General features: G+C 42.4%; 2 protein-coding genes across 4 annotated transcripts in view; both read left to right on the top strand.

The window, feature by feature from the left end:
- Positions 1-27,019, top strand: part of LOC126272024 (retinol-binding protein pinta-like) — a 547,678-nt gene that overhangs the window by 353,627 nt on the left and 167,032 nt on the right. The gene's annotated exons all lie outside the window — the stretch shown is intronic.
- The window catches only part of LOC126272025 (retinol-binding protein pinta-like), a 247,316-nt gene that overhangs the window by 165,698 nt on the left and 54,599 nt on the right, over positions 1-27,019 (top strand). For all 3 annotated transcript variants that reach the window (XM_049974526.1, XM_049974524.1, XM_049974525.1), the window contains 2 exons: positions 4,634-4,793; positions 15,443-15,692. In XM_049974526.1, coding sequence (XP_049830483.1) covers positions 4,634-4,793; positions 15,443-15,692 — 410 coding nt within the window. The remainder of the gene's footprint in view (positions 1-4,633; positions 4,794-15,442; positions 15,693-27,019) is intronic.

Here is a 27,019-nt window from a genome sequence, read left to right as displayed (position 1 = left end):
TCGCCATATCAGCAGGCTGATAGGTGATCTCGCAAGGCTTTTAATCTTTCTGTCGAGATCGCACTCTGCTTTTACAAAGATGTAATGGCTCCTACATCGATACTCCGCAATCCACCTTACGGCGCCTGGTGCAGGATACCACGTACCACTACTAGCCATTTCCATTCCTATTCCACTCTCTAACAGAACGAGGGAAAAATGACTGTTTATATGCCTCCACATGAGCCCTAATTTCTCGTACTTGGTACTTACGCGCAATATAGGTTGGGGGCAATACAATCGTTTCCTCCAGGAATTCCCATCTGTGTTCCCAAAGGGTCTCCGTAACACTTGCACCTTCTTTTAACCTACCAGTAACAAATTGAATTGCCCGCATCTGAATTGCTTCAATGTCTTCCTTTAATTCCACCAGATACCTATCCCAAACATTCGAGCAGTAGTGAAGAATAGGTCACACTAGCGTCCTGTATGCAGTCTCCTTTACAGATGAACCACACTTTCCCAGAATTCTCCCAGTGAACCAAAGTCGACCATTCGCCTTGCGTACCACGATCCTCAAGTGCTCGTCCCATCTTTGCAGCGTTTCGCGCAGATCTTTAATCAATGTAACTGTCTTAAAGAGGACACGACAATGCCGTATCCGAACATTACGGGTTTGTTTCTTCTACTCGTGCACACTGAATAACGTTTGTAATATCTCTTCATATTCGATGAATTATTCTGATACAATTCTACCCTTGAATGACGTTTACTAATTTTCTGTCTTCATACTAGCAGAATCCATGCGCAAAGTAGTTTCATACAATAGCTATGCCATGAGCGCATAATTACTCTTTGTAGTACTCTCTCTGGTGGTTGTTAAAAAAAGCTTCCGAGATTGTCTTCATGCCGATTAGCCTGAGCATTGTTTGAAGAATTGTAATCTGAATATTGAGATTTATGACAAAAACTAAGTGATACGAAATTGTACGATTAAAAGGGATATATATATATATATATATATATATATATATATTGCTCCTTCATACAAAAGGTGTGTAACAATTTACATTATTTGACATTTGAGAATTAATGATAGTCATCGATATATTGCGTAGTTGTTAATCAGAGGGTACCTTCCGAAAGACTGGATACGATCCTGCATTTAATAATCCAAGAGCTCCATTACTTCTTCGGTAGGTTAAACTTCATCAAAGTCAAATATCCGCTTGATCTGAGGTTTCCCGACTGATTGTACAACGCTCCCAAAAATACGAGGCATTTTATTTGTACAGATTTACAGAATGCCGCAAAGCACGTGCTGGCAGAGAAGAAGAATCATCGCCTGATTTCTTTCTAACAAGTAAAATTTCTGAATCATTTTGAGTGACTGAGTTCTGACTGGGTTTCCTATTATGAATGATTGATTGCTCGTACGAATTGAGAACTACATAACTACATAATTACAAAGATAGGAGGAAAAATTACACGTTTTTCTACATTTAGAGCTAGCTCCAATTCATCAAACCAACTCACTGCAAAGGTTATGTTGCCGAGTTTACGATTCAAAATAAGGCAATCTCTTCCAAGTTTATTCCGCTTTCCACAATTGAAATGGAACTTGTTGTACCGTTCCACGTTTTTCTGATTAAATTTCCGGTACAAGAGAATTAACAGCGAGAATGTTTTCTCTGCAGAAGTAATTCAGGTGGTAAAAAGCAGGAGAGAATGGACCAAATGGCGTTTGTTTATTTATTTATTGATCTTATGCGTTAAAATACAAAGTTACTATTCCCATGAAATCTGTGACCTACGTAATGTGCCTCTGATTGCTTTCTGCCTGTTGGCCTTTCTGGTGGCGGCACAGCGCGTTGGTATAGCTGCACAGCCTCCTCATAGATTAAATACAATGAGGTGACAAAAGCCCTAAGACTGCGATTTGCAGTATACAGAAATCGGTAGTATCGCGTACACAAGGTATAAAAGGGCAGTGCATTGGCGAAGCAGTCAATTGTACTCACGTGATTTACGTGGAAAGGTCTATGACGAGGTTATGGCGGCATGACTGGAAGTAACAGATTTTGAGCGCGGAATGGTAGCTGGAGCTAGACACATCGGACACTCCATTTGGGAAATCGTTAGTGAATTCTGTATTCCGAAATTCACAGTATCAAGAGTGTTCCGAGAACACCAAATTTCAGGCATTACTACTCGCACGGACAACACAGTGGCGGACGGTCTTTACTTAACGTTCAAGAGCAGTGGTGTTTGCGTAGAGTTGGCAGTACTAATAGACAAACAACACTGCATGAAATAACAACAGAAATCAATGAGCGATGTTTGGCAGTCGACAATCGATGCGAATGCCTTTGCTCACAGCGCGACATCGCCTACAGCATCTGTCCTGACATAATCATATCGGTAGGGCCCTTGACGTCCGGGAAACTGTGGTATGGTCAGATGAGTCCCGACTGAATTTAGTAAGATCCGATGATGTGATTAGAATGTGGTGCAGACCTCACGAAGCAATGGATCCAGATTGTCAAAAAGGCACTGTGCAAGCTGGTGGTTAATGGTACGGTCTCTGTTTCCATGGGATGGACTCGCTCGTCAGGTCTGTCTCAATCGATCATTGACTATAAATGGTAATGTTTGGTTATTAGGAGTCCATTTCCAGCCATTATTAGTCTCCATGCTCCCAAACAATAAAGGAATTTATATGGATGACAATCCGCCATGTCACAGGGCCACAACTGTTCGCGACTGGTTAGATGAACATTCTCGACAGTCCGACTGAATGATTTGGCCATCCATGGACCGTTTATGAGACATAATCGTGAGGTCAGTTTGCTCACAGAAACCTGCAGCGGCAACATTTTCGCAATTGAAGTTAAAATCTTCTGGGTTATTAGGCTGCGCCATGTCTCTTCTAAAACGGTTGACGTTTCGACCCCTCTCCTGGGACATTACTCAGGATGTTCTGGTATCCACTACTGGTAGAACACTCTAGCATCCTGAGGAAGATACCAGCAGAGAGGTCGATACGTCAACCATTATAGAAGAAACATGACGTGGCCTAATAACCCATAATATTTTAACTTCAGTGACAACGGCCACGAAAGCCTGCAGACTTACATTTTCCCAGTTATTGATGGCTGTGGAGACAGCATGGCTTAATATTTCTGCAGGGGATTTCCTACGACTTGTTGAGTCATGCCACTTCGAGCTGCCGAGTACCTGTACTCAGTTAGCCAAAAGGAGCTCCAACACGATATTAGGAAGTATCATATGACTTCCGTCACCTCAGCTGATATTTAGCAAATATTTATGCCCAAATAATGATTGACAACGATTTGCAATAGTTTATTTGTATAAGCTTTATAATATGTCACTGTAATATGAAGATTGTGAGTTGCCGTAGTTCACTGTTCACTTGCTCTGACCTGTCTTGAATTCTGGCCTAGTCCTGAATTCAGCGAAAAATTACTATTGCATGTAGAAGGTCCAGTTTGGATTTTCTTGTTTGTGAATGTAGTTCAATCCTGACGTTGTCTTGTGTTACTATTGATACTGTCTTGAATACAAGCTGTGTGCCTGCTTATACGGGCTTGTAATGGACAGATGTGCGTTTGGAAACTGTTTGTACCAGGGTTGGAACTTAAATAGTGGCAACTATTTATTCACAAGCGATAAAAAGGTGTTACATGTTTCTCACCTGTTATTCTCCTTCAGAGTAGTCACCAGCGTTGTGTAGAGCCCGTTGCCAGCGATGTGGAAGGCGTAGTATACCATTAGCAGAGCCGGTTCTCTTGATGGTGCCAATGGAGCGGTCTACTACCTGCCGAATCTCTGCAACAGTTCTGAAGCGAATGCTACGAAGTGGGTCCTTCATCTTCGGAATCAAATCAAAGTCACCTGCGACCGCTTTGCGAAAGTAGCGGCGACTCTTTGTGCACAACCCACCCAACATTTTTCACGACAATCCGCGGGCTCATACAGCGCAGGCTGTGGCTCCTCTGTTCGGTCGATGGTACTGGAAAGTACTGTACGATCCACCATACTTCCCCGACGTACGTCCTTGTGACTTTGATTTGATTCCGAAGATGAAGGAACCACTTCGTGGCATTCGCTTCAGAACTGTTCCAGAGATTCAACAGGCAGCAGACTGCTCCATTCTTTTGTATCGGTTGTGAATAAATAGTTGCCACTATATAAGTTCCGATCCTCGTATGATGTAAGGCGAAAGTATGAAACGGGCATTGCCAGCTCATCAATCTTCTATGTATATTTACGTTCCGTTGCTTCTGGAGGATACAGCAGTAACTAAGGACGGAAGACTACATAAGACAGTTACCAAGACGTGGCACAGGTTAATGGAGCATCCACTATGGCATCCAGGAACAATGAACTGTCGCTGGAAGGAGAAGGTCAGAAATAGCGGAGGCAGAGCAAGTCTAGAGAGGAAGCTGAGCGAAATAGTGAGATGGAATTGAAAACAGTAGCACATGATACGAAATGATGGAGGACAGCATCGAACGAGGTGAAAGTCTGAAAACATCATTAAAAACCTACCTTCAATTTATAGCTATTAAAATACCTTTTCTGTGATTGCTAAGAAATTCTGTGCAATAACCCACGTGTACATTTGCTATAGATGACGCACGCATAGAGAGGATATATGTAAACTGCAAGTGCAGCATAGAGAGAGTTAAGAAAGGCTTGGATGCCTACTACTCGCTGAGGACCAGGTATCCAGAGATGATGATGAATCGTGACCCAATGGGAGCCGACGTTGTGAGCACCATGGAACACATGTAAGTACCGATGAAACCCATCCTACAGTTTTGTGTCCTCTTTTCAAATACTGATCATTCTTTTTCAGTCGAATAACTGACAGTGTAAATCCACACATGATAAAATATGTAACGCAGTACTGCAGCTTATCATCCTGTCCTACTGGTACCTCGAAGAAACGGTAATACGTTTTTCTTACTGAAGAATTGACCAAATTCTTAATATGTTGCGACCCCCTCATGAAGATTACATTCCGGACCCAATATGCCACGATTAAGAGATACGCAAGTATTTTCAACATTTAACGCTGTCGAATTATGACTCTCTGTTTTCCTTAAATGAAACTAATTTTCTGTAATTTTAGGAAGAACACTATAAGAATTCTTCGAGAAAGTACGTGTATGTAATCTGGTCAATTACTTACAAGATAACAGCGGCGCAAATTACTTGAAAATTTTGAGAAAAGGTCTGTTACGCAGCGAAGGAAGTAAACGAAGTCGAAACACAGATACAGTTATTACGGTTATTTTCATGACTAGAATGTCAAGTGCTCAAAATTTGACCTTGGTCACCAATATATTCAGTTCCCGACAGACAAAACCGCACGCTGAATTTCCTCTGTACTTATCACGTCACTGGGCCTCGTGATAGGGTATTTCTTGCGTTGAGAATTTCTCAGTGTTTCCTTTGATACTTGAATTTGGGCCCTTAGGTTTAAAGGGTGGAATAGATTGACTGTGTTTCTGTTACCAGTACAATATTTAGACATTTGTCTATAACATGAATAAACAGAATCATAGAGACAAAGATCTGACTTGATCACAATAACTGGCTACAACCACCAGTTTCGCAAACTGGACGTCTCCAAGGTTAAACATTAATAAAGCAACAAATTGTTAATATGAAACTTACTGGCAGATTAAAACTGTATGCCGGACCTAGACTCGAACTCGGGACCTTTGCCTTTCGTGGGCAAGTGCTCTACCAACTGAGCTACCCAAGGTAGGAGACGAGGTACTGGCCGAAGTACAGCTGTGAGGACGGGGCGTGAGTCGTGCTTGGGTAGCTCAGTTGGTAGAGCACTTGCCCGCGAAAGGCAAAGGTCCTATGTTAAAGTCTCGGTCCGGCACAAAATTTTAATCTGCCAGGAAGTTTCATATCAGTGCACACTCCGCTGCAGAGTGATAATCTCATTCTGGAAATTGTTAATAGACTCCCATATTAAATAAAGAGTTTAAAATCATAATTATTACCTCCTCAGCACAACAAGTTACAACCACTGGAGTCATAAACAGAACACTTCCAAAGTGAAATTTTAACAACAGCAGCAAAGACTCAGATTGAATAAAATTTAAATTAATTTACATCGTTATTAAAGCTACCTAAGAAAATGATCCGACCCAAGGAAACTTCAGAGATACATTGAGTCTAAAAGATCAAATGTCTACCACAAATACTATAAAAATTAAGAACATTACCTTCCCTTCTGCAGGATCACACATGTTTGTCGTTTGAAAACTGCCATAAACATACACCTTCTCAAAATACCCTCAGTCACAACCCACTAAAAAGGCGCAAGAAAATACCATAGAAACTAATCTCCAACATTACAGTGAAGAAACAGAAAATACATATGTATTATTCTGTTAGCAACGCAAGCTACATGTGGACATGACCAGTATAAAGTAACGTTGAAATGTCTAGCAAATCGACTGTTCAACTGATAACATACAGTCGTTAGAAACCCTGTACCTTATACATCACATGTAATACACTGTGGGCAGCCACCTCACCTCAACATTCTAGGGGTGCACTCTCTGTGGTTGGTTGTTAGAAAATGTGCTTTTACTAAGTACCAGATTACGGTACGGAAACTGTTAATGTATAACGCTGCATGGCACAGCTACACATACACAAGTCACGGACATGGTGTAAATCCATATGTAATATATCCAAGGAACTTCAACGCATTACAACTAGATATCCATAAGGCACTGGTTCCAGCGACTCAAGTCTGTTCATCTCAGCAGGCCCACAATAAATCCCATGTGTGCGAGCGACCTCACACATAAACCTCTCTCTTGACTAGCGGCCTGGCTTCTACCGATGGCCCACCAGCACCATCAACACCAGCACCATTTATGGCGTTGCACACAGTCCTCTCTCTCCACTCAGCTCTTTGCAACGACAGATGACCGCTTCCTCCGCCAGACTATCATGCTACGCTAGCTAGCGGAAAATTACAGAAAGTAGTGCCAACATAAGAAAGCTAGGCAAAATAGTTTCACGCCTTGTAGAGCGGTTGCTTTAATTTTCCCAATAGATAGAATTCCATAGGTGTTAAGACAGATGGAAATAAGAAAAAGCTATATAATCAAAGGATTTGTGTGTAAAGAACCACCTAATCCTATAAAATTATTAACACGCTTGCAAATGTTCAAAAAATACACCTGTGTAGCATATGGTGGCATTAATCAGCTTAATCGCTGCCAATTTGGCTTTAGGAAAGGGAGAAGTATTCCTAAGGAATTCAAGAAGGCATTCGAAACAATAGGTAAATGCAAAATAATAAACGCGATTTCATTGTTACATGAGCTCTCTTGAGTATTAGACAATTTATGGTTATCTGTACAGATGCAAAGAGTACAGGAACCCCAATGTCTATACTATTATAAGGACAGACTTGTTTAGTGGTCAGTTGGCATGAAAAGCGTAATCTTAAGAACTATTAGGGAGTGCCCACAGGGGTTGACACGAGGTCTTAGGATCTTACAATCGAACCTCTCTTGTGACAGTTGGAAGAAGATGACTAAGTACATTGAGTGGTGATATATGCCGACAATATCTTTGGCTGAGGTGTCAGTGAACTCAAGAACTGAACTTGGTGAATAGCAGATGTGGTGGCTCACAGAAGCAGTGATGTTGTGTACGCAAAGAAACTGAACATAAACCCACAGAAAAATAGACACTTACTCTTAAAAGGCCAAGTTTCATTATGCAACAGTACTATAGTTATTTTACTAAAACGTCTTCATCTCCACCTAAACAGTAGCACAGTGCATTAGAGTCCAATGGGATTGAATGCATAAATTCTCACAACATATTAATAGACCATCACACAAAGCGAGCAACAATACATACAGAACTATAAGCTACCGCTCCAAGCGTTGATGACCTACCATAATGCCATTATCATCAATTGTGTAGCAAGTATCTTGACGCACAGACTTCTGCTTGTGTAGCTGGGCAAATTCTACTCAATACACAAATGGTTGGGTGGGCTCCCCTAACTCACAGGAGCCTTTGGCATCACAGAAAAAGAGTTCTATTGGAGAGATTCTAGATCTATCCAGTGGACATTACGTCAATGTATCGAGTAGCCTCCCACTGGCTACGTAAGTGGAATTGACAAAGGTCCAACAAACGATAAAAATCAAGCCATAAATAATATCAAGGAAGGCGAGTGGAAAGCAGAATGACAGGGCCAATAGTGAAAGCGATTGATGAGTCCATCTCTTTATCTTCGTTATATTTGAAGAATGTTCTCAATTCACTTAATATTCAATTACACTCTGAATGACAGTCGTATTACATTTATAAAAATAGAATTAAAAAGTTCCACTGATCAACTCTGTTTTCACACGGATTATCTTTTGTGAAAGACACTGTGATTTCATTGATGATTTGTTTGGTCTTAGATAAGATGACAGTTCCTATTCGCCAATGTGAACGAGCATAAATAACACAACTGGGTGCTCATCACAAGCGTAGTCTTCGTTTCATTCCTTAAGTAATTTCTATTAAACCGTACCTGCACTTTGGGTGAGGATGTTGTTCTCAGCATGAGTAGAAAAAGCTTTTGACGTCCAGATAATTATTAAAAACATAGTGAAATTACTTGAATTGCATACTCATCATGCATACTTTTACTGAAAGAAAAGATCCTTTTTAATAAAATTATGGTCGCATACATCTCTTTAGGTCACTTGCGGGCTGACAAATGGCAAGGTGTAAGTGCAAAGAAACATAAAAACACAATACCCTTTCTTCCCGTTTTCTAGCTTTGATATTTCTGAGAGCGTGCAAAAATATCTTTGGCTGTTGCTGTGTATTGTCACCAAAACCGAATTTCGTTCAGTTAAACACAAACACGCTCATATGATCACAGAACCACGAAAATTTTGAACGATCTCCAATCCAAACAGAATGAGGACAGTGTACATAGAACCACTATAAAAACAATATCACAAATAAATATTCTCTGAGACAAAACCGTGCCACGAAGGATTTAGCCGAATATGACGGAAATTAGTGTATGTGACGTGCTTGTACACACAAGCAAATTTTTTGCAATATCAGAAAAATTCGATGATTTATTCACAAGAAAGTGCTTCGCAAATTGAGCTAGTTATTACAGCACTGGTGCACCTCTGACCCTTAAGGGAACAGTTATTCGGCTTGGCATCGGTTGATAGAGTTGTTTCATGGCACCTTAAGGCATATCGTGCCAACGTCTGTCAAACTGGCGCCTTGGATCATCATAATTACAAGCTAGTTCGAGGACTCTGCCACTAATGCTCCTAACATTCCCAGTTGGGTAGAGATCCAGTGGGCGTACTAGCGAATATGGGGTTTGGCAAGCATAAAAAAAGCAGAAGAAATTCTCGCCGTGTGTACGAGGGCATTTCGTTACTCAAATGTAAGCCCAAGGTGGCTTACTACGAAGGGCAACGAAACGGAGCGTAGAATACCGTCGACGTATCGTCGTGCTGTAAAGGTACCGTGGAGAACAACCAAACGTGTCCTGCTACGAAATGCAATGCCACCCCAGCCCGTCACTACTGTATGGTTGGCGACAGCCACTTCGGTATCGAATTTCTCTACAGGGCATCTACAGACCTCACTGGTCGTCGGGGCTCTGTCCGAAGCGGGACTCATCGCTGGCGACAATTCTACTCCAGTCAATGAGATATCAGGCCACGATGACCATCGAAGGCCTGTCTGGACGGCAATAGGATACGAACATCGCTGTCAAGCACCATACAGCCCGAGGAGTTATAATCTGGGGATCCATATTGCGTGTCATCTGCGAAACAGTGACAGCACGGTGGTACGTCGTCGATATTCTGCGCCCCGTTTTGTTGCCCTGCATGGCAAAGCATCCTGGGCTCAAATTTCAGCAAGATAAGGCCCCATGCACATCGAAAGGGTTCCTAAAGATTACCTTATAGCTTGTCAAACGTTGCCTCGGTGTGAGAGATTGTTGGACCTCAACCGAATTTCGAGCCCTGTGAGCATGGCCTTCAACCAGCTCGGGATTCTGACGATCTAACGCGCCAGTTGCATATAATTTGGCACAACATCCCTCAGAAGGAGATCCAACAACTCTGTCAACCAATTAGAAGAAGAATAACGGTTTAACTGCTTACATGGCCAGACGTGGAGCAATATTTTACTAATTTGCTCAATTTGTCACACAATCTCTCTTGAATAAGTAATCCATATTACACTCCTGGAAATTGAAATAAGAACACCGTGAATTCATTGTCCCAGGAAGGCGAAACTTTATTGACACATTCCTGGGGTCAGAATCATCACATGATCACACTGACAGAACCACAGACACATAGACGCAGGCAACAGAGCATGCACAATGTCGGCACTAGTACAGTGTATATCCACCTTTCGCAGCAATGCAGGCTGCTATTCTCCCATGGAGACGATCCTAGAGATTCTGGATGTAGTCCTGTGGAACGGCTTGCCATGCCATTTCCATCTGGTTCCTCAGTTGGACTAGCGTTCGTGCTGGACGTGCAGACCGCGTAAAACGACGCTTCATCCAGTCCCAAACATTCTCAATGGGGGACAGATCCGGAGATCTTGCTGGCCAGGGTAGTTGACTTACACCTTCTAGAGCACGTTGGGTGGCACGGGATACATGCGGACGTGCATTGTCCTGTTGGAACAGCAAGTTCCCTTGCCGGTCTAGGAATGGTAGAACGATGGGTTCGATGACGGTTTGGATGTACCATGCACTATTCAGTGTCCCTTCGACGATCACCAGAGGTGCACGGCCAGTGTAGGAGATCGCTCCCCACACCATGATGCCGGGTGTTGGCCCTGTGTGCCTCGGTCGTATGCAGTCCTGATTGTGGCGCTCACCTGCACGGCGCCAAACACGCATACGACCATCATTGGCACCAAGGCAGAAGCGACTCTCATCGCTGAAGACCACACTTCTCCATTCGTCCCTCCATTCACGCCTGTCGCGACACCACTGGAGGCGGGCTGCACGATTTTGGGGCGTGAGCGGAAGACGGCCTAACGGTGTGCGGGACCGTAGCCCAGCTTCATGGAGACGGTTGCGAATGGTCCTCGCCGATACCCCAGGAGCAACAGTGTCCCTAATTTGCTGGGAAGTGGCGGTGCGGTCCCCTACGGCACTGCGTAGGATCCTACGGTCTTGGCGTGCATCCGTGCATCGCTGCGGTCCGGTCCCAGGTCGACGGGCACGTGCACCTTCCACCGACCACTGGCGACAACATCGATGTACTGTGGAGACCTCACGCCCCACGTGTTGAGCAATTCGGCGGTACGTCCACCGGGCCTCCCGCATGCCCACTATACGCCCTCGCTCAAAGTCCGTCAACTGCACATACGGTTCACGTCCACGCTGTCGCGGCCATGCTACCAGTGTTAAAGACTGCGATGGCGCTCCGTATGCCACGGAAAACTGGCTGACACTGACGGCGGCGGTGCACAAATGCTGCGCAGCTGGCGCCATTCGACGGCCAACACCGCGGTTCCTGGTGTGTCCGCTGTGCCGTGCGTGTGATCATTGCTTGTACAGCCCTCTCGCAGTGTCCGGAGCAAGTATGGTGGGTCTGATACACCGGTGTCAATGTGTTCTTTTTTCCATTTATATATATATATATATATATATATATATATATATTGCCCCTTCATATAAATGGTGTGTAACAATTTCTTAAAATCGTGTGTTTGTTCCTTGTTCTCAAAACATGTGTCTACCGTAGTATTTTGCAATTTTTCTTATTGCCTTAATATTTGAGTTTTACTTTGTAATATTCTTGTGATACACAAAAATTATGATATTGCTTGAGACTAAAAGTCTGTAAATCCTGGGTTCAGTAGCCACCTGTAAAGATTCTCTCTTAGTTGTCAACGTCGCAAATATTCACTTTAAAATGCCTTTATTTCAAGTGTAAGTCTCTTCATATGCAATGTTTGTAGATAAAGTTCAAGAGAGGAATCTTGACACAAATTGGTAATTATTTACTTAACTTACCAATGTCATCAATGATAGTCTTAACACAAGCCATTAGGTCCTAGGTAGTTGAAATTACATGACAGAAGTTAGTGACATGTTTTCAGTTTTTGATGTTTTATTTCCACTCAACTTTAATCAATACACAGTCACAAACACTGTATGAAATCGCAAGGCAAATATAAACTACGTATTCACATACACATTATGAAAAATGCATTGCCCTCCTCACCTCAACGAGTTAAAAGATCTGCACATTATATTCACTATCTCTGTAATGAGGCTAATGCAATTTGTGCCAAGCAAGAATAGTATATACGTCACTGATGGTTCTGGAAGTTTCCAGAAGGTTCTACAGGCAAATTACTATCCTCGTAACTTTCGTTTTTCAGTTTTGTAATATTTTCAATTCAAAGTTTATGTTTGCCATATGTAAATCCTTTTAGAGATTAATAGGTAATAATAGTACTGTTAGTTTAAACGAAATATTGCCAAAGTTATTTTCATTATGTTAAATTGATACCTTATCATGTATTGATTGTAAATCAGTGACAGTGTAAATACATACAATTGTCTAAAATGACTTAACATGACTTTCCAAAAATAGAGTGGGTGATAGTATTCTCTTTTTCATGCTTTTACTTGCGTTTAACGGAAAACTGATTTTGATGGTTTAATATCGTACCATATGAAACTATGGATATATAAATGGAAAAAAATATTTGTAAGGCAAAGATTTACCTGAGTGCTAGAAAAATTCATAAATGTCCACAATTGTTAACAAAGGACGTATCTACATTAACATTAACACCACCTATGATGAACATTCTAAAATTGCCAATGATATCTGATGAGCCACCGAATTATGTGAAACAACCACTTTAAAATTAATTTCTGCTTGTTATTTGATGAACTGATTCCGACGTTTCATTTCTCAAAACCGAAAACTTGAGATGTTCATACTGTATGACAGCGATTGGAGAAACAGAAATGACAGATGATAGTCATATTGCAACAAAAGTTGATCAGTGAGTACCTTCAGCAGCAGTTCCCTGTTATGCTTGAAAGTACTCGGTTATACACTCAAAAAATAGTAAAGAGCTTCTCAGGAGCATCTATCTTGGATGGTAAAGTGTGTTCCATGTTTTCTAATCTACGATAAGTTAGTACAGCTTCAGGTTACGTCCTGGTCTGTCTGAGAGGCCGTTTATGTACTTGGAGAACACAACACTTCTATAGGACGCTTCTGTTATCACCTTTGTCTGTGATGAACTCTCGCCGTCCATGACAATGTACTGGTTTCTGCCATTAAATAAATCTGCGAGGCAGTTGCATGTTTAAATATGTGTTAGGTATTCTATAAATAATATAAAGCGTCAATAACAAATTCTCAGTTTACAAGCCGAGCCACTTAGAATAAAACTCTCAAAGCTTCAATACCTCTTTCCGCCATCCTCATCTGGAGTTAAGATCACAGACTGCCGATGCTGGTATGCTGTTCTGCTTATATACTGGTAGGTGGAGACACTGTCCCACAATGTATGTATATTTGTCCTCGGAGATTTCTGGGATGGCATGTTTCAGTAAAATCTTCATGGTATATGAGCCGCATCAATGCATGAGCAGAACACAGTGGAGGTCCTTTCAGTCAGTGATCTTAACTCTTGATGACGATGTTAGAGGCAGCTATCGAAAGTTGATCCAAAAGTCTTTCTATTTCGTCCATATAATATAAGTTGAAACTGTACAAGAACGACAAAATATTAGAGTTTGTTCAGACATATTTTCTGATTGGTTCGGTATAAAGGACCTGCAGTATTAGTGGAGAGTAACAATGTGAGTTATTGGGTTTGTTATCACACTTACCATTGTTTTTGTAAAAATATCTTCAAAAGAGTTAAAAAGCCTCTAAAATGTAATCAGTAAAACGTACAACATAAAGTACTGAGTAATGCAACAACACTCACTTCACTGTGATGCTCATCCATTGCATTCATTTAACTCATAAGCAGCACAATCATCATCAGTAAGCCTATCAAAATAGCTATCACTACAACCAACACTGTCAGCAGAAGAAACTCTGTACAGAACCGACAAGAACTGGATGTAACGTAAGCTGGAGGGGGAAGAATAGAAGTGCACATTATTATTGCCAGTATCAAAATGCTGACAGTGAACGGAATGAGATTCCGAATCACACGCACTACAAGCACTGCTGCCATTTGTGCTGTTGTCTAGTTATTTTCAGTGCAATACAGGCACAAATATCAGTGGTGGTAATAAATCAAACGAAATGCTGTTACTCTCTAAGAAACAACTTGAGATAGTGAATCTCTTACACCTCAGTAATAAGAAAGTATCTCTGAACAAGTCCCAAAATTTGCTCTTCTCGTTTGGGAACCACTTTCACAGGTGGGGCAAATAAAAGTGGTCCAGAGAACAGAGTTCCAGGTACAAAGGAATACAGCAGAGAAAAGGAAATACAGTACTGACCTGAGTATAGTAGATGTTGAAAGAGACCACCATTCACCTGTGGGCACTTTTGGTCCCAGGTCAACAAGTTGCTGAATGCGGATCGAAAATGGACTGTTGGAACTGCTGCAGATTCATCCCTAATGTTCTGCTGCAGTTATTGAAGACTATGAGGGTTGTTGCGATACACCTTAGGCTTTAAGGCTATCCACACACTGACCTGATCAGGTGGCATGAGTGGACACTATGGGCCGTGACCAGACTGACCTTTGTTAACAACTGCGTCACGCGTGAAGACTGTGTAAACGTGCTCCAAGGTTGGACCAGCTGTACAGACAGTGGTTCCATCCTGTTGGAAATAACTGTAGGTCTTTTCCTCCTCCGTTAATGCTGCCACACATTCACGGTCAATTGTATCCACTGGTCTGGGCCACTTTTACTTGCTCCACCCTGTATAAACTGGCGGAAAGTTCCTCTCATCTTCTCTGATTTCACATTGTTTCCTCAATTCCCTTTCTTTTCTTCAGATATTTGTGACCTGCGTTTTCCAAAATATAACATTTGATATTTGCGTCAGTGAGAGATTTATCTCACATTCTCAGCAACGTCAATTACAATAGTACAAAAATCGAGTAACCGTATGCATTCAAAAGGTTCAAACGCGCCGTGAGTTATTATAAGATATTAGTATTTGTGATTTATTGTGATATTTATTGCAATTTTATGTGATATTTCGCAAGAGTGTGGGTTAGATAATGTCGTCGTCGACTGTGCTATTCACAAAGTGCTTAGATGGATTGTTCGTAATACTACGCCTAAACCCACCTAACTGTAAGTTTTTTTTTCCAGATGCATACAATAATATCCTGTAGATAACCTCTCACTTTTGCACTTCTAATGTGCCGACAGCGTGATGCTGACGATGCCTCGCCTTACCAAAGAGCTCTACCGGGTGCACATCTTCGCCGACCCCGACCCGGACCCCACATGGGTCTCCTGGACAAATTATGGAAAAACCGTCTCCATAAACCTCGACTGGATGCTATTGAATGACTACTCGCTCGGAGACGTCGTCATCATGGACCTGAAGAACACGACTGCCGGACACGTCCTCCGGTCTGATATCAATATGATACGGGCTATTGAATTTGGCTACAAGGTAGGTTCTTTCAAAACATTGTTCTACATACTATGCACACAAATCACAAATATTACCTTCTGTGGAACTTGTGGTACTTTACGTAGAGTTTTGTCCATTTAACGAGACGAGTAACACTACCCTTTAGAATTCCGTATCAGTTGCTTACATTTCCTCGTATCACAAAACTGAGACAGAAATTTCTCCCAGGTTTCCTTCTCCTAGAAGTACTTAAGTGTGAAACACAGAATAATCCTGTAGATGTAGATATAGATAACTTTGTATAAAACATTTTTGGTTTCCTTGCAACAGCACACCTGAGTAAAAACTTGAGTTTCTGACTATTCCAGCAACTGGCTAACTTTACATTTGAACAACCTGAAAAGTGCAAGTGTTTTGTGAGTTGGCTGCATACGAAGACAGTAACGTCACTATGACCTTGAATGCACCACATCTTGAAGTTGTGGGAAATTCAAAAAAGCTAGCTAGTGGAAATGACCCAGTTATCATAGTGGTACATTCGAAAGCAATTCAGTCACAATTAAGTTCGAAAACTCGAAATTACATCACATGTGCCTGCAGCGATTATGACCCCATGCTCAAAAGTCTCTGAATGATCTGAAATATGCGTTATGTTCAAAAATATGTAAGTATATTGACAATACTTGCAGTATTTCCATGGAGAAATTGCTATATCTGCACCTACATTTTACGTAAATTAGCGTCATCTTCAAAACTGTTCTTTTATTTGTCAGAAATACGCGAAGATATTGACTACACTAGTGTAACTAAGCATTTCTGATCTAATTCAAATGTTAAGCACCAATTGTGTAAGTCAATCGTTCGATCTCTGTACCATACTTGGTGTAAGGTACAAACGGCTCTCAAATCAATTATTTTTGCGTCTGAATTGTTCTACAAGACAATTTTTACTAATACTACATTATTCCACAGTCTAAAAATACATCATCTTCACCAGAATAGTGCAAAATTGTGTCATGTTCAAAAACAATTTGTCATAACCACAGTATTTCCATAAAGAAAAATAGGACCGAAGCACCGAAAGTTCCATACAAATTTAATTATGTAAATAGATAGTTCATCCATCCAAGGAGTCGGAAATATCGAAGATTTTTGCCTGTTATCGATGTCGATGCAGACAAGATAAATGTCTGCCTATCCCTGAGAAAAGGGTTTTTAACAAAAGGACAGACAGAGTCGGGCATCGAATGACAAACAACAATTTTTTATTCGTGTAATATAATTACAAATTAAGAATTTGCAGATTTATTCCTTTCTTGTACTAAAAATCCTTGCTTCCTGCAAAATAAATGAAAAAAATGATTCAAATGGCTCTGAGCACAATGGAACTTAACATCTGAGGTCATCAGTTACCTAGAACTTAGAACTACTTAAACCTAACTAACCTAAGGACATCACACACATCCATGCCGGAGGTGCGATTCGAACCTGCGAACGTAGAGGTCGCGCGGTTCCAGACTCTAGCGCCTAGAACCGCTCGGCCACCTCGGCCGGCTATACTCGTTATTAACTGCTATCGTTTTGAGTAAATGGATTTCGTCGTCGAACGTTTCTTTCGAAAATGGAATGGAGTGAACAGCATAATGAAAGAAGGCGTTTGTTGAGACTGTGGATGAATGGAGGACGCAGGTACGATCTGATCAGTATATGTTTCTTTACGAAAAAATAGTGAATGAGATTTTCTTATCTTCTATTGTAAGTTTGGCCAGCCCAAAATTAATGACTCTAGCTCAACAGGGAGTACCCTCTTGCTTATTACGAGTGCATTTGCGAGTATAAAAAAAATGTAACATAAATGGTCGTATCTTTTGACAGCATCAAGTCGGAAGCTTACATTTATTACACCGCCAAAGGACTATAGACCTTATTATCCGAAACACATTTCAACTTGACACGTTGACCTGTTCCTGAGAGAAAGGGCAAATGACTAAAAATTTCTTTCGTATGTTATAATTATAAATTAACGATTTTCGGATTTGTCTTCCTTTACTTGCATTGTAGAACCTTGCTTCTCTCCAAATTTCATTATTCTGCCCCAATTGGAATTACATTCTAGGTTTTACTGTGTGAGTTTGTGAGTATAAAAATATATGACATAAATGGCCGTATCTTTTGATCACGTTAACTTAGAAACCTCATTTTTGACACCCTAAAGGGACCGTGGTTCGTAATGTCGTAATGTCATAATATGTGACATAAATTTCAACTTGATACTTCTTCCCGTTCCTGCTAAAAGGAGTTTTTAAGGGACAAAAAGACAGATAGACAGACCTCAAAGTGATGCTATAAGGGATCAGTTTTTACAGGTTGAATGAGGGAACGCTTAAATCATGTGACGTGAGCTGTATAAAGTAATGCTGTTCATTTCTCTCTCTGCCTCACACAAATACACAAACAATGTTGATGAACTTATTAGTTAAGAAGCATTTCTAAAAGTCTATAGTTAAACCTCTTTACCATACCTGATGCAAGGCACAACGGACAATGAAAAAGGTGGTTCGCTACCAAATTGATGTAAAAAAACCACAATGCTTGTCAAATGTCACATTATTAATTAAACGTCTGAAGTATCCACAAACATACGTCATCAACTTAAAAATGCAATGTTTATGTCAAGTGTTACAAAGTCGTTTACCCAAACACACGCACACACACACACACACACACACACACACACACACACACACACACACACACACAAATAATCATCAGAATTAAATCCCAAAACAGAGCTAAGGGCTCTCAAATTCATTGTACAACGCTGTTTCCTCATTTAAAAGGTTACAAAACACACGTGGCTAAAAGTAACATCCTAAGCAAGTAGCTGACACTCCACTTTTAGACCTAATTGAGGAAATGCATTAGACCAAACCTGACCAAATCTATAACCTTAAAAACATATGCTGGCTAAAATACTATGTATAGTAGACAAGCACACAAACAAATAGGCAGTCTCAATTGCTGCGAGCTACTCGAAGAATGCAATTTATGTGATCCTAGCCTAAATGAAAGTATCAGTAAAAATAAACCTGACTAAACGTAATTGTAGTGGTTTTGGGTGGGTAGGGGGAGAAAAGACAATAACATATAAACTATAAATATTAAATTGACGTGGCTGTGTCAAGCAACACACTACTTAAGCTTTATGCAGTACTGTCCATTAAAATTGCTACACCAAGAAGAAATGCAGATGATAAACGGGTACTCATTGGAAAAATATATTAAACTAGAACTGACATGTGATTACATTTTCACGCAACTTGGGTGCATAGATCCTGAGAAAGCAGTACCCAGAACAACCACTTCTGGCCGTAATAACGGCCTTGATACGCCTGGTCATTGAGTCAAACAGAGCTTGGATTATGTGTACAGCTACAGCTGCCCATGCAGCTTCAACACGATACCACAGTTCATCAAGAGTGGTGTATAGTGACGAGCCAGTTTCTCAGACGTTTTCAATTGGTGAGAGATCTGGAGAATGTGCTGGCCAGGGCAGCAGTCGAACATTTTCTGTATCCAGAAAGGCCCGTACAGGACCTGCAACATGCGGTCGTGCATTATCCTGCTGAAGTAAAGGGTTTCGAGGGATCGAATGAAGGTTAGAGCCACGGGTCGTAACACATCTGAAATGTAGTGTCCACAGTTCAAAGAGCCGTCAATGCGAACAAGAGGTGACCGAGACGTGTAACCAATGGCACCCCATACCATCACGCCGTGTGATACGCCAGTATCGCGATGACGAATACACGCTTTCCGTGTCCGTTCACCGCGATGTTGCAAAACACGGATGCGACCATCATGATGCTGTAAACAGATCCTGGATTGATCCGAGAAAATGACGTTTTGCCATTCGTGCACCAAGGTTCGTCGTTGAGTGCACCATCGCAGGTGCTCCTGTCTGTGATGCAGCTTCAAGGGTAACCGCAGCCATAGTCTCAGAGCTGATAGTCCATGCTGCTGCAAACGACGTCGAACTGTTTATGCAGATGGGTGTTGTCTTCCATTTGTTGACTCAATGATCGAGACGTGGCTGCACGATCCGTTACCGCCATGCGGACGAGATGCCTGTCATCTCTGCTGCTAGTGTTACAAGGCAGTTGGGATCCAGCACGACGTTCCGTATTACCCTCCTGAACCCACCAATTCCATATTCTGCTAACAGTCATTGGATCTCAACCAACGCGAGCAGCAATTGCTGTAGGCTACAATCCGACCTTTATCAAAGACGGAAAGGTGATGGCACGCATTTCTCCTCCTTACACGAGACATCACAACAACTTTTCACCAGGTTATGCCGGTCAACTGCTGTTTGTGTATGAGAAATCCGTTAGAAACTTTCCTCATGTCAGCATGTTTTAGGTGTCGCCACCGGCGCCAACCTTGTGTGAATGCTCTGAAAAGCTAATCATTTGCATATCACAGCATCTTCTTCCTGTCGGTTAAATTTCGCGTCTGCAGCACGTCATCTTGGTGGTTTAGCAATTCTAATGGCCAGTAGTATACTATTTTTTCCTACGCAATTGTATTAACTTACATTTTTCTAGATTTAGAGCAAGCTGCTACACGTCGCAACAACCAGCAATTCTGCCTAGCTCATCTTATATCATCATGCAGTTACTTACAGACGACACTGTCCCGTACACCAGAGCGTCACCTGCAAACAGTCGGAACTTGCTGTCTGTCAGGTCATTTATGTATGTAAAGAATAAGCACGGTCCCATCAAACTTCCCTGGGGCACTGCTGACGATATCCTTGTCTCTGATGAACAGTCTCCGTCGAGGACAACTTACAGAGTTCTAGTGCTTAAGAAGTTTTCGAGCCACTCATATATCTGGGAATCTGATTCACATTCTCGGACCTTCGTTAACAGTACACTATGTGATCAAAAGTATCCGAACACCACCAAAAACATACGGTTTTGATATTAGGTGCATTGTGTTGCCACCTACTGACTGGTACTGCGTATCAGCGACCTCTGTATTCATTAGACATCGTGAGAGAGCAAAATGGGGCGCGCCGAGGAACTCACGAACTTCGAACGTGGTCACGTGATTGGGTGTCACTTGTGTCATACGTCTGTATGCGAGGTTTCACCACTCCTAAACATCCCTAGGTCCTCTGTCTCCGATGTGATAGTGAAGTGGGAACGTGGAGGGACACGTGCAGCACAGAAGCGTACAGGCCGACGTCGTTGACGGACGGAGACCGCCGACAGTGGGAGAGGGTCGTAATGTGTAGCAGGCAGACATCTATCCAGACCGTCACACAGGAATTCCAAACTGCATCAGGATCCACTGCAAGTACTGTGTCAGTTAGCCGGGAGGTGAGAGAACTCGGATTTCACGGTGGAGCGGCTGCTCGTCTTCACACATCACGCCGGTAAATGCTAAACGACGCCTCGCTTGGTGTAGGGAACGTAAACATTGCATGACTGAACAGGGAGGAGGAGGAGGAGGAGGATGTTAGTGTTTAACGTCCCGTCGACGGAGCGCAAGCTCGGGTTAGGGAAGGATGGGGAGGGAAATCGGCCGTGCCCCTTCTAAGGAACCATCCCGGCATTTGCCTGAAGCGATTTAGGGAAATCACGGAAAACCTAAATCAGGATGGCCGGACGCGGGATTGAACCGTCGTCCTCCCGAATGCGAGTCCAGTCTGCTAACCACTGCGCCACCTCGCTCGGTGACTGAACAGGGAAAAAGCGTTGTGTGCAGTGGTGAATCACGGCACACAGTGTGGCGATTCGATGGCAGGCTGTGGGTGTGACGAACGCCCAGTGAGCCGGTCGGTGTGGCCGAGCGGTTCTAGGTGCTTCAGTCCGGAACCAAGAGGCTGCTATGGTCGCAGGTTCGAATCCTGCCTCGGATATGGATGTGTGTGATGTCCTTAGGTTAGTTAGATTTAAATAGTTATACGTTCTAGTGGACTGATGACCTCAGATGTTCAGTCCCATAGCGCTCAGAACCATTTGAACCATTTGAACACCCGGTGAACGTTATCTGCCAGCGTGTTTAGTACCAATAGTAAAATTCAGAGGCTGTGGTGTTATTGTGTGAACGTGTTTTTCGTGGAGGGGGCTTGCACTCCTTGTTGTTTTGTTTGGCACACACCTCATAGACCTACACTGATGTTTTAAGCACTTTCTTGTCTCCCACTGTTGAAGAGCAAATCGTGTTGCATCTTTCAACACGATCGAACACCTGTTCATAAAGCACGGTCTGTTGCGAAGTGGTTACACAGCAATAACATTCCTGTGATGGATGACGTGCACAGGATCCTGATCTGAATCCTGTAGAACGCCTTTGGGGTTTTTTGGAACGCCGACTCCGTGCCAGGCCTTACCGACCGATATCCATACCGCTACTCAGTGCAGCACTCCGTGAAGAATGGGCTGCCATTCCCCAAGAAACGTTCCAGCACCTGACTGAACGTATGCCTGCGAGAGTGGATGCTGTCATTAAGGATAAGGGTGTGCCAACACCATTTTGAATTCCAGCATTAGCGATGGAGGGCACCACGAACTTGTAAGTCATTTTCAGCCAGGTGTGCGGATTGTTTTGATCTCATATAACATGTAGTGAGGGACCGTGTTACTCGCTTTCCGGAAATCCGTGAATATGACATCTACCTAATACCCTCCATCCATGGTTTGCAGGCTATCGTGTGAGAAAAGGGCAAGCTGTGTTTTGCAGGAACGATGCTTTCTAAATCTATGTTCCACTCGCAAATAGGGCGAGGGTAAAACGATTGTCTATATGCCACCGTACGAGCCTTGATTTGTCGCATATTATCTTGGTGGTCCTCACACGCAATATGTGTTGGCGGCAGTAGAGTCGTTCGGCAGTCACCTCTGCTCACAGCAATAGCTTGTCTCTGTTTAGGAAACTCTTCTGTCTCTGGGAAATTTACTATATCTGAACTCAAAATATGTTCAAGAAATCGGCAGCAAACTGATGTTAAGGATATGCGTCTGTAATTATGTTGGTCCGTTCTTTTACCCTTTTTGTTTACGGGAGACACTGGCACCGTTTTCCAGTTGCTTGGGGCTTTGCAGTGAGCAAGAGATTCACTATAAATGAACGATAAGTTAGGAGTCAGTTCTTCGGCATACCTCTGTCAAAATAAAATTAGGATTCGCTGCGGATTCCGACTTCTTGGTTTACAACTCTTTCTGTTGCTTCTCTACCCCAGGGATGCCTATTAGTACTCATTACGTCCTTCATATTGGATTCTGTATGACAGTAGAACACCTATGTATTTGTTGCGATCCCCTATCATGAGTGACTTCCTTAAACTGAAATTTAAAACTTCAACTTCCGTTTTGCTGTCTTCTGTTGTTACGAATTTCTGCTAAAACATTCCTGTCGTCATCTGCGCGTTATTCTTTAAACCGAGAGTGCAACAGTCTCTGCTTCCTCAGATTTATCCGAATTTTGTTATCAAATCACGTTAGGCCTTTCCCAACTTCAATCGACTTGTATGGCACATACTTTTCCAGAGCACGATTTACAGTCCGTCTATACTTTGCCCATATCGCCTCTACGTCAGTCATATTGGAAGTAGCTGATGTCCATTGTCCAAGTGGGATGCTAACAATCGTTTATCTACCCTTCCTAGCATAAAACTCTCCTAGAGTTCCTAACGGATTTGTAAACATTATAACCATGGTCATGAAGGTACCATCATAATCACTAATCTACATCTACATCTACATAAATACAGTGCAAGTCACCGTATGGTGCGTCACGGAGGGCACTCTTTACCGCTAATAGTCATTTCCTTTACTGTTCTACTCGCAAATAGAGCAAGGGTGAAACGACTTTCTATATCCCTCCATATGAGCCCTAGTTTCTCGTACCTTATCTTCACGGTCCTTACGCGCAATGTATGTTGGCGGCAGTGCAACGGTTCGGCAGTCAGTTTCAAAGGCTGGTTCTCTAAATTTTCCCAATAGTATTTCTCAAGAACAACGTCACCTTGCCTCCAGGTATTCACATTTGAGTTCGCGAACGATCTACGTACCAATTACGTGTTGTTCGAACCTACTGATAACAAATTGCTTCGACGTCTTACTTCAATTTGACCTGGGATGGATCCCAAACACTTGAGCAGTACTCATGAATAGGTCGCACCATCGTCTTATGTGAAGTCTCTTTCACAGGTGAACCACTCTTTTCTAAAATTCTCCCGATAAACCGAAGCCCACATTCCGCCTCCCCTACCACACTTCTGTCATGCTCGTTCCGCCGCATATCGCTTTGCAACGTTACACCCAGACTTTTAAACGACTTGGAAGAGTCAAGCAGGACACTAGTAATAGTGTATCCGAACATTACGAGTTTGATCTTCCTACTCATCCGCATTAACTTAAGTTTTCCCACATTTAGAGCTGGCTGCTATTCATCACGCCTACGGGTTTTTTGTCTAAGTCGTCTTGTATCTTCCTCTAGCCACCCAACTTCTACATATTACTGTACACCATGACATCATCAGCAAAAAAAAAAAAAAAACCGCAGACTGCAGCCCACCCTGTGAGTCAAATCATTTATGTGTACAGAGAACAACAGGGATCCTATCATATTTCCATGGACCACTTCTGACGATACCCTTGTCTCTAATGAACACTTTCCATTGAGGTCAACATACTGGTTTCTATTATTTAAGAAGTCTGCGAGCCCGTAACATATGTGTGAACTTATTCCATGTCCTCATACCTTTCGTTAATAGCCTGCATTGGGGTACCGCTGCAATTGCTTTTCGGAAATCTAGAAATATGGAATCGGGGAAGCTGATTCATGATTCATGGACATAAGCTTCTCAGTCTCAAGAATGGTTATTATATTCAAAGTGAGAATATGTTAAAGGGTTCTGCAAACAGAAGTTAGGGATATTGGTCTGTAATTTCGCGGGAACGTTCTTTTCCCTTTTAATATACTGGAGCCACCTGAGGGTTTTTTTTCCAAGTCACTTGGGATATTGTGTTGATGAGAGATTCACGATAAATACAAGGTAGGTAAGGCGCCAATGCCATAGAATATTCTCTGTAAAACAGAACTGGGATTCCGTCTGCACCTGATGCTTTCAAATCTCTAAGTTGTTTCTCTACTCCAGGTATGCTTATCTCTATGTCGTCCATACGGGAGTCTGTACGATGGTCAAATGACGGCAAGTTTTTACGATCTTCCGGTGCGAACGATTTCTTGAACGTGAAATTTAAAACTTCGAATTTCGTTTTGCCGTCTTCAACTGCCACACCAGATTGTTCAACATGGGACTGAGTGGAAACCTTTGACCCGCTTAGTGACTTTAGGTAAGACTATTCCAGACTCTATACTGACACTCTGAATAAGGTCAGGCCTGTTTGTAGCTACAAGGCCTAAAATATTTCCATTGCCTGTGGGCCGTAGAACTAGTCACCCGAGATAGTTTTCGGGGAATGTGTTCTAAGATACTTCACTAAACTGTCTCTCTGCACTATCTAGAGTGACTCCATGGACGTCGCGGTCTAGACGTAGTAGATCAAAGTCACCTTCGTCTAACATTGCATGATCTGTATATACCTGCATTACTAAGCGCAGGCTTCCTTCGAATGCCTCTACATCTGAAACGGCAGAACCTGGTGGCCAGTAAAAACGTCCGATTACTACCGTTAGTTCACCTACGCGTGTTACACGGGTCCAGATAAGTTCACAATCAGACACAATTACCCCTTCATAAGCACATTTTTGTCAGCTGTAATCAACGCTCTCCCTGCTGTTGTACCTAATCTGTCTGTTCGAGATACATTCATTGTCCCGTAAATATTTCGGATTTCAGTCATTGTTCTGACAACAATTTGAACCTGACGACTTTCCTGGAGTGCAGACAATTTTGGAACTTTTTTATGGGTACTTCCACTATGCGCTGTTAAAATTGCGGTAGCCAAAACTGCTTTACTTCGTACGAGGCCTCATTTCCTGGCTGCATATTGACTGGCGAGCTTTCGTAAGAGGACATCAAACTACTGCAGAGCCTAGGAGAAACGCCGTGATCACAAGTACCCTGCTACCCATGTAGTTGCTTCTTATGCATAGTGTACCCCTGCCCTATCTAGCGCAGTCCCACAGTACTTCGCCTCCTAATGCAGGTCTAGAAATCTACTGACAAGGCCCTCACAAACTGATGGAATCGATGGTTGAGACTTTTTTCTTGGCTCCAAACCACACGACCACGGTCAACTCTGGGAACAATGAGCTCTGCTTGCGCCCTACAAACGATTCCATCACTCTTCACCACCTCTGCCAGCCACCCATAGGAACTGAGAATGGGGGGATGCTCTCATAACCCAAGCGACAGGCATCCTTGGTGGCGACATGAGCCACAACCTGAAGATAACTACAAATTGCATCCTTCTTAGCTGCAGGCAGGGGCGCTTCCGCAACCCAGATTAGGCTCCCAGGCAGACATACCGAGCATACATTGCACTTCTTTCAAACTCTCTACGCTAATTGCATAAGGGACTCCATAAAGCGCCTAACACTGGTGCCTTCGATAGCTAACAAGCCCCTCATCCTGTTCTCTGCTGGGAACTGCTAAAGAGTGAAATGACTAGGCCAGGCGCCCAGAAACCACATTGACTGTCCCTCCTAAAATTATTGCTGTTCAGTAGGTTTGTCTTTGGCTACTTTGTGAATTTTAGACCCAACATTTTGGAGAACTGTATTTTTATTTAATAGTTGTATTATTACATTTAGTAGTTTACATTTAACGAGAGCCTTCGTACTGTGTGTTGCAATCGGTAATATTGCTGCCGCCTACAAAAGCCTGTTTCTGTACATAACCTCCAGTAAGCCTACTCCAAGTGTAGTTAACACGTCTGATGGACAGTTTAAAATAAAAATTACATTGTAGCACTTGACATGGACATTGTGTCTACTGTTGTACACTTCGTCCTCACTGAAATCATTTGTCCTCAAGTTTGCTGGCACAGAAACATGAACTGCTTTCCTCCAGTAAATGGCTGAACACCCAATTTAGACTGCCATTTGTTTGTCTGCTTGCTAACTTTGCTTAGTACTTTAGCCAACAGGATTGTTTTGACATCTCGCTGTGGTTAGGCCTAAGAACAGAATGTCAGCTACCTGATTGGGATGTTATATTTAGCCAAAGTGTTTAGTAACAATTTAGATGTGGAATTCGAATAGTAAGCACTTAATCAAAGGAAAATGTCGAAACAGCTTTAAGCCATGTAAATTTCCAGTTGTCATTGTTTTTGAGCAACCAGTTTCAGCGCAATCTTCAGGACCCCTGACCAACGTGTAGGATTAAT

The sequence above is a fragment of the Schistocerca gregaria genome, chromosome 5, assembly GCF_023897955.1.
Source record: "Schistocerca gregaria isolate iqSchGreg1 chromosome 5, iqSchGreg1.2, whole genome shotgun sequence".
Taxonomy (NCBI): Eukaryota; Metazoa; Arthropoda; class Insecta; order Orthoptera; family Acrididae; genus Schistocerca; species Schistocerca gregaria.
This window is presented reverse-complemented; position numbering and strand designations above follow the sequence as displayed.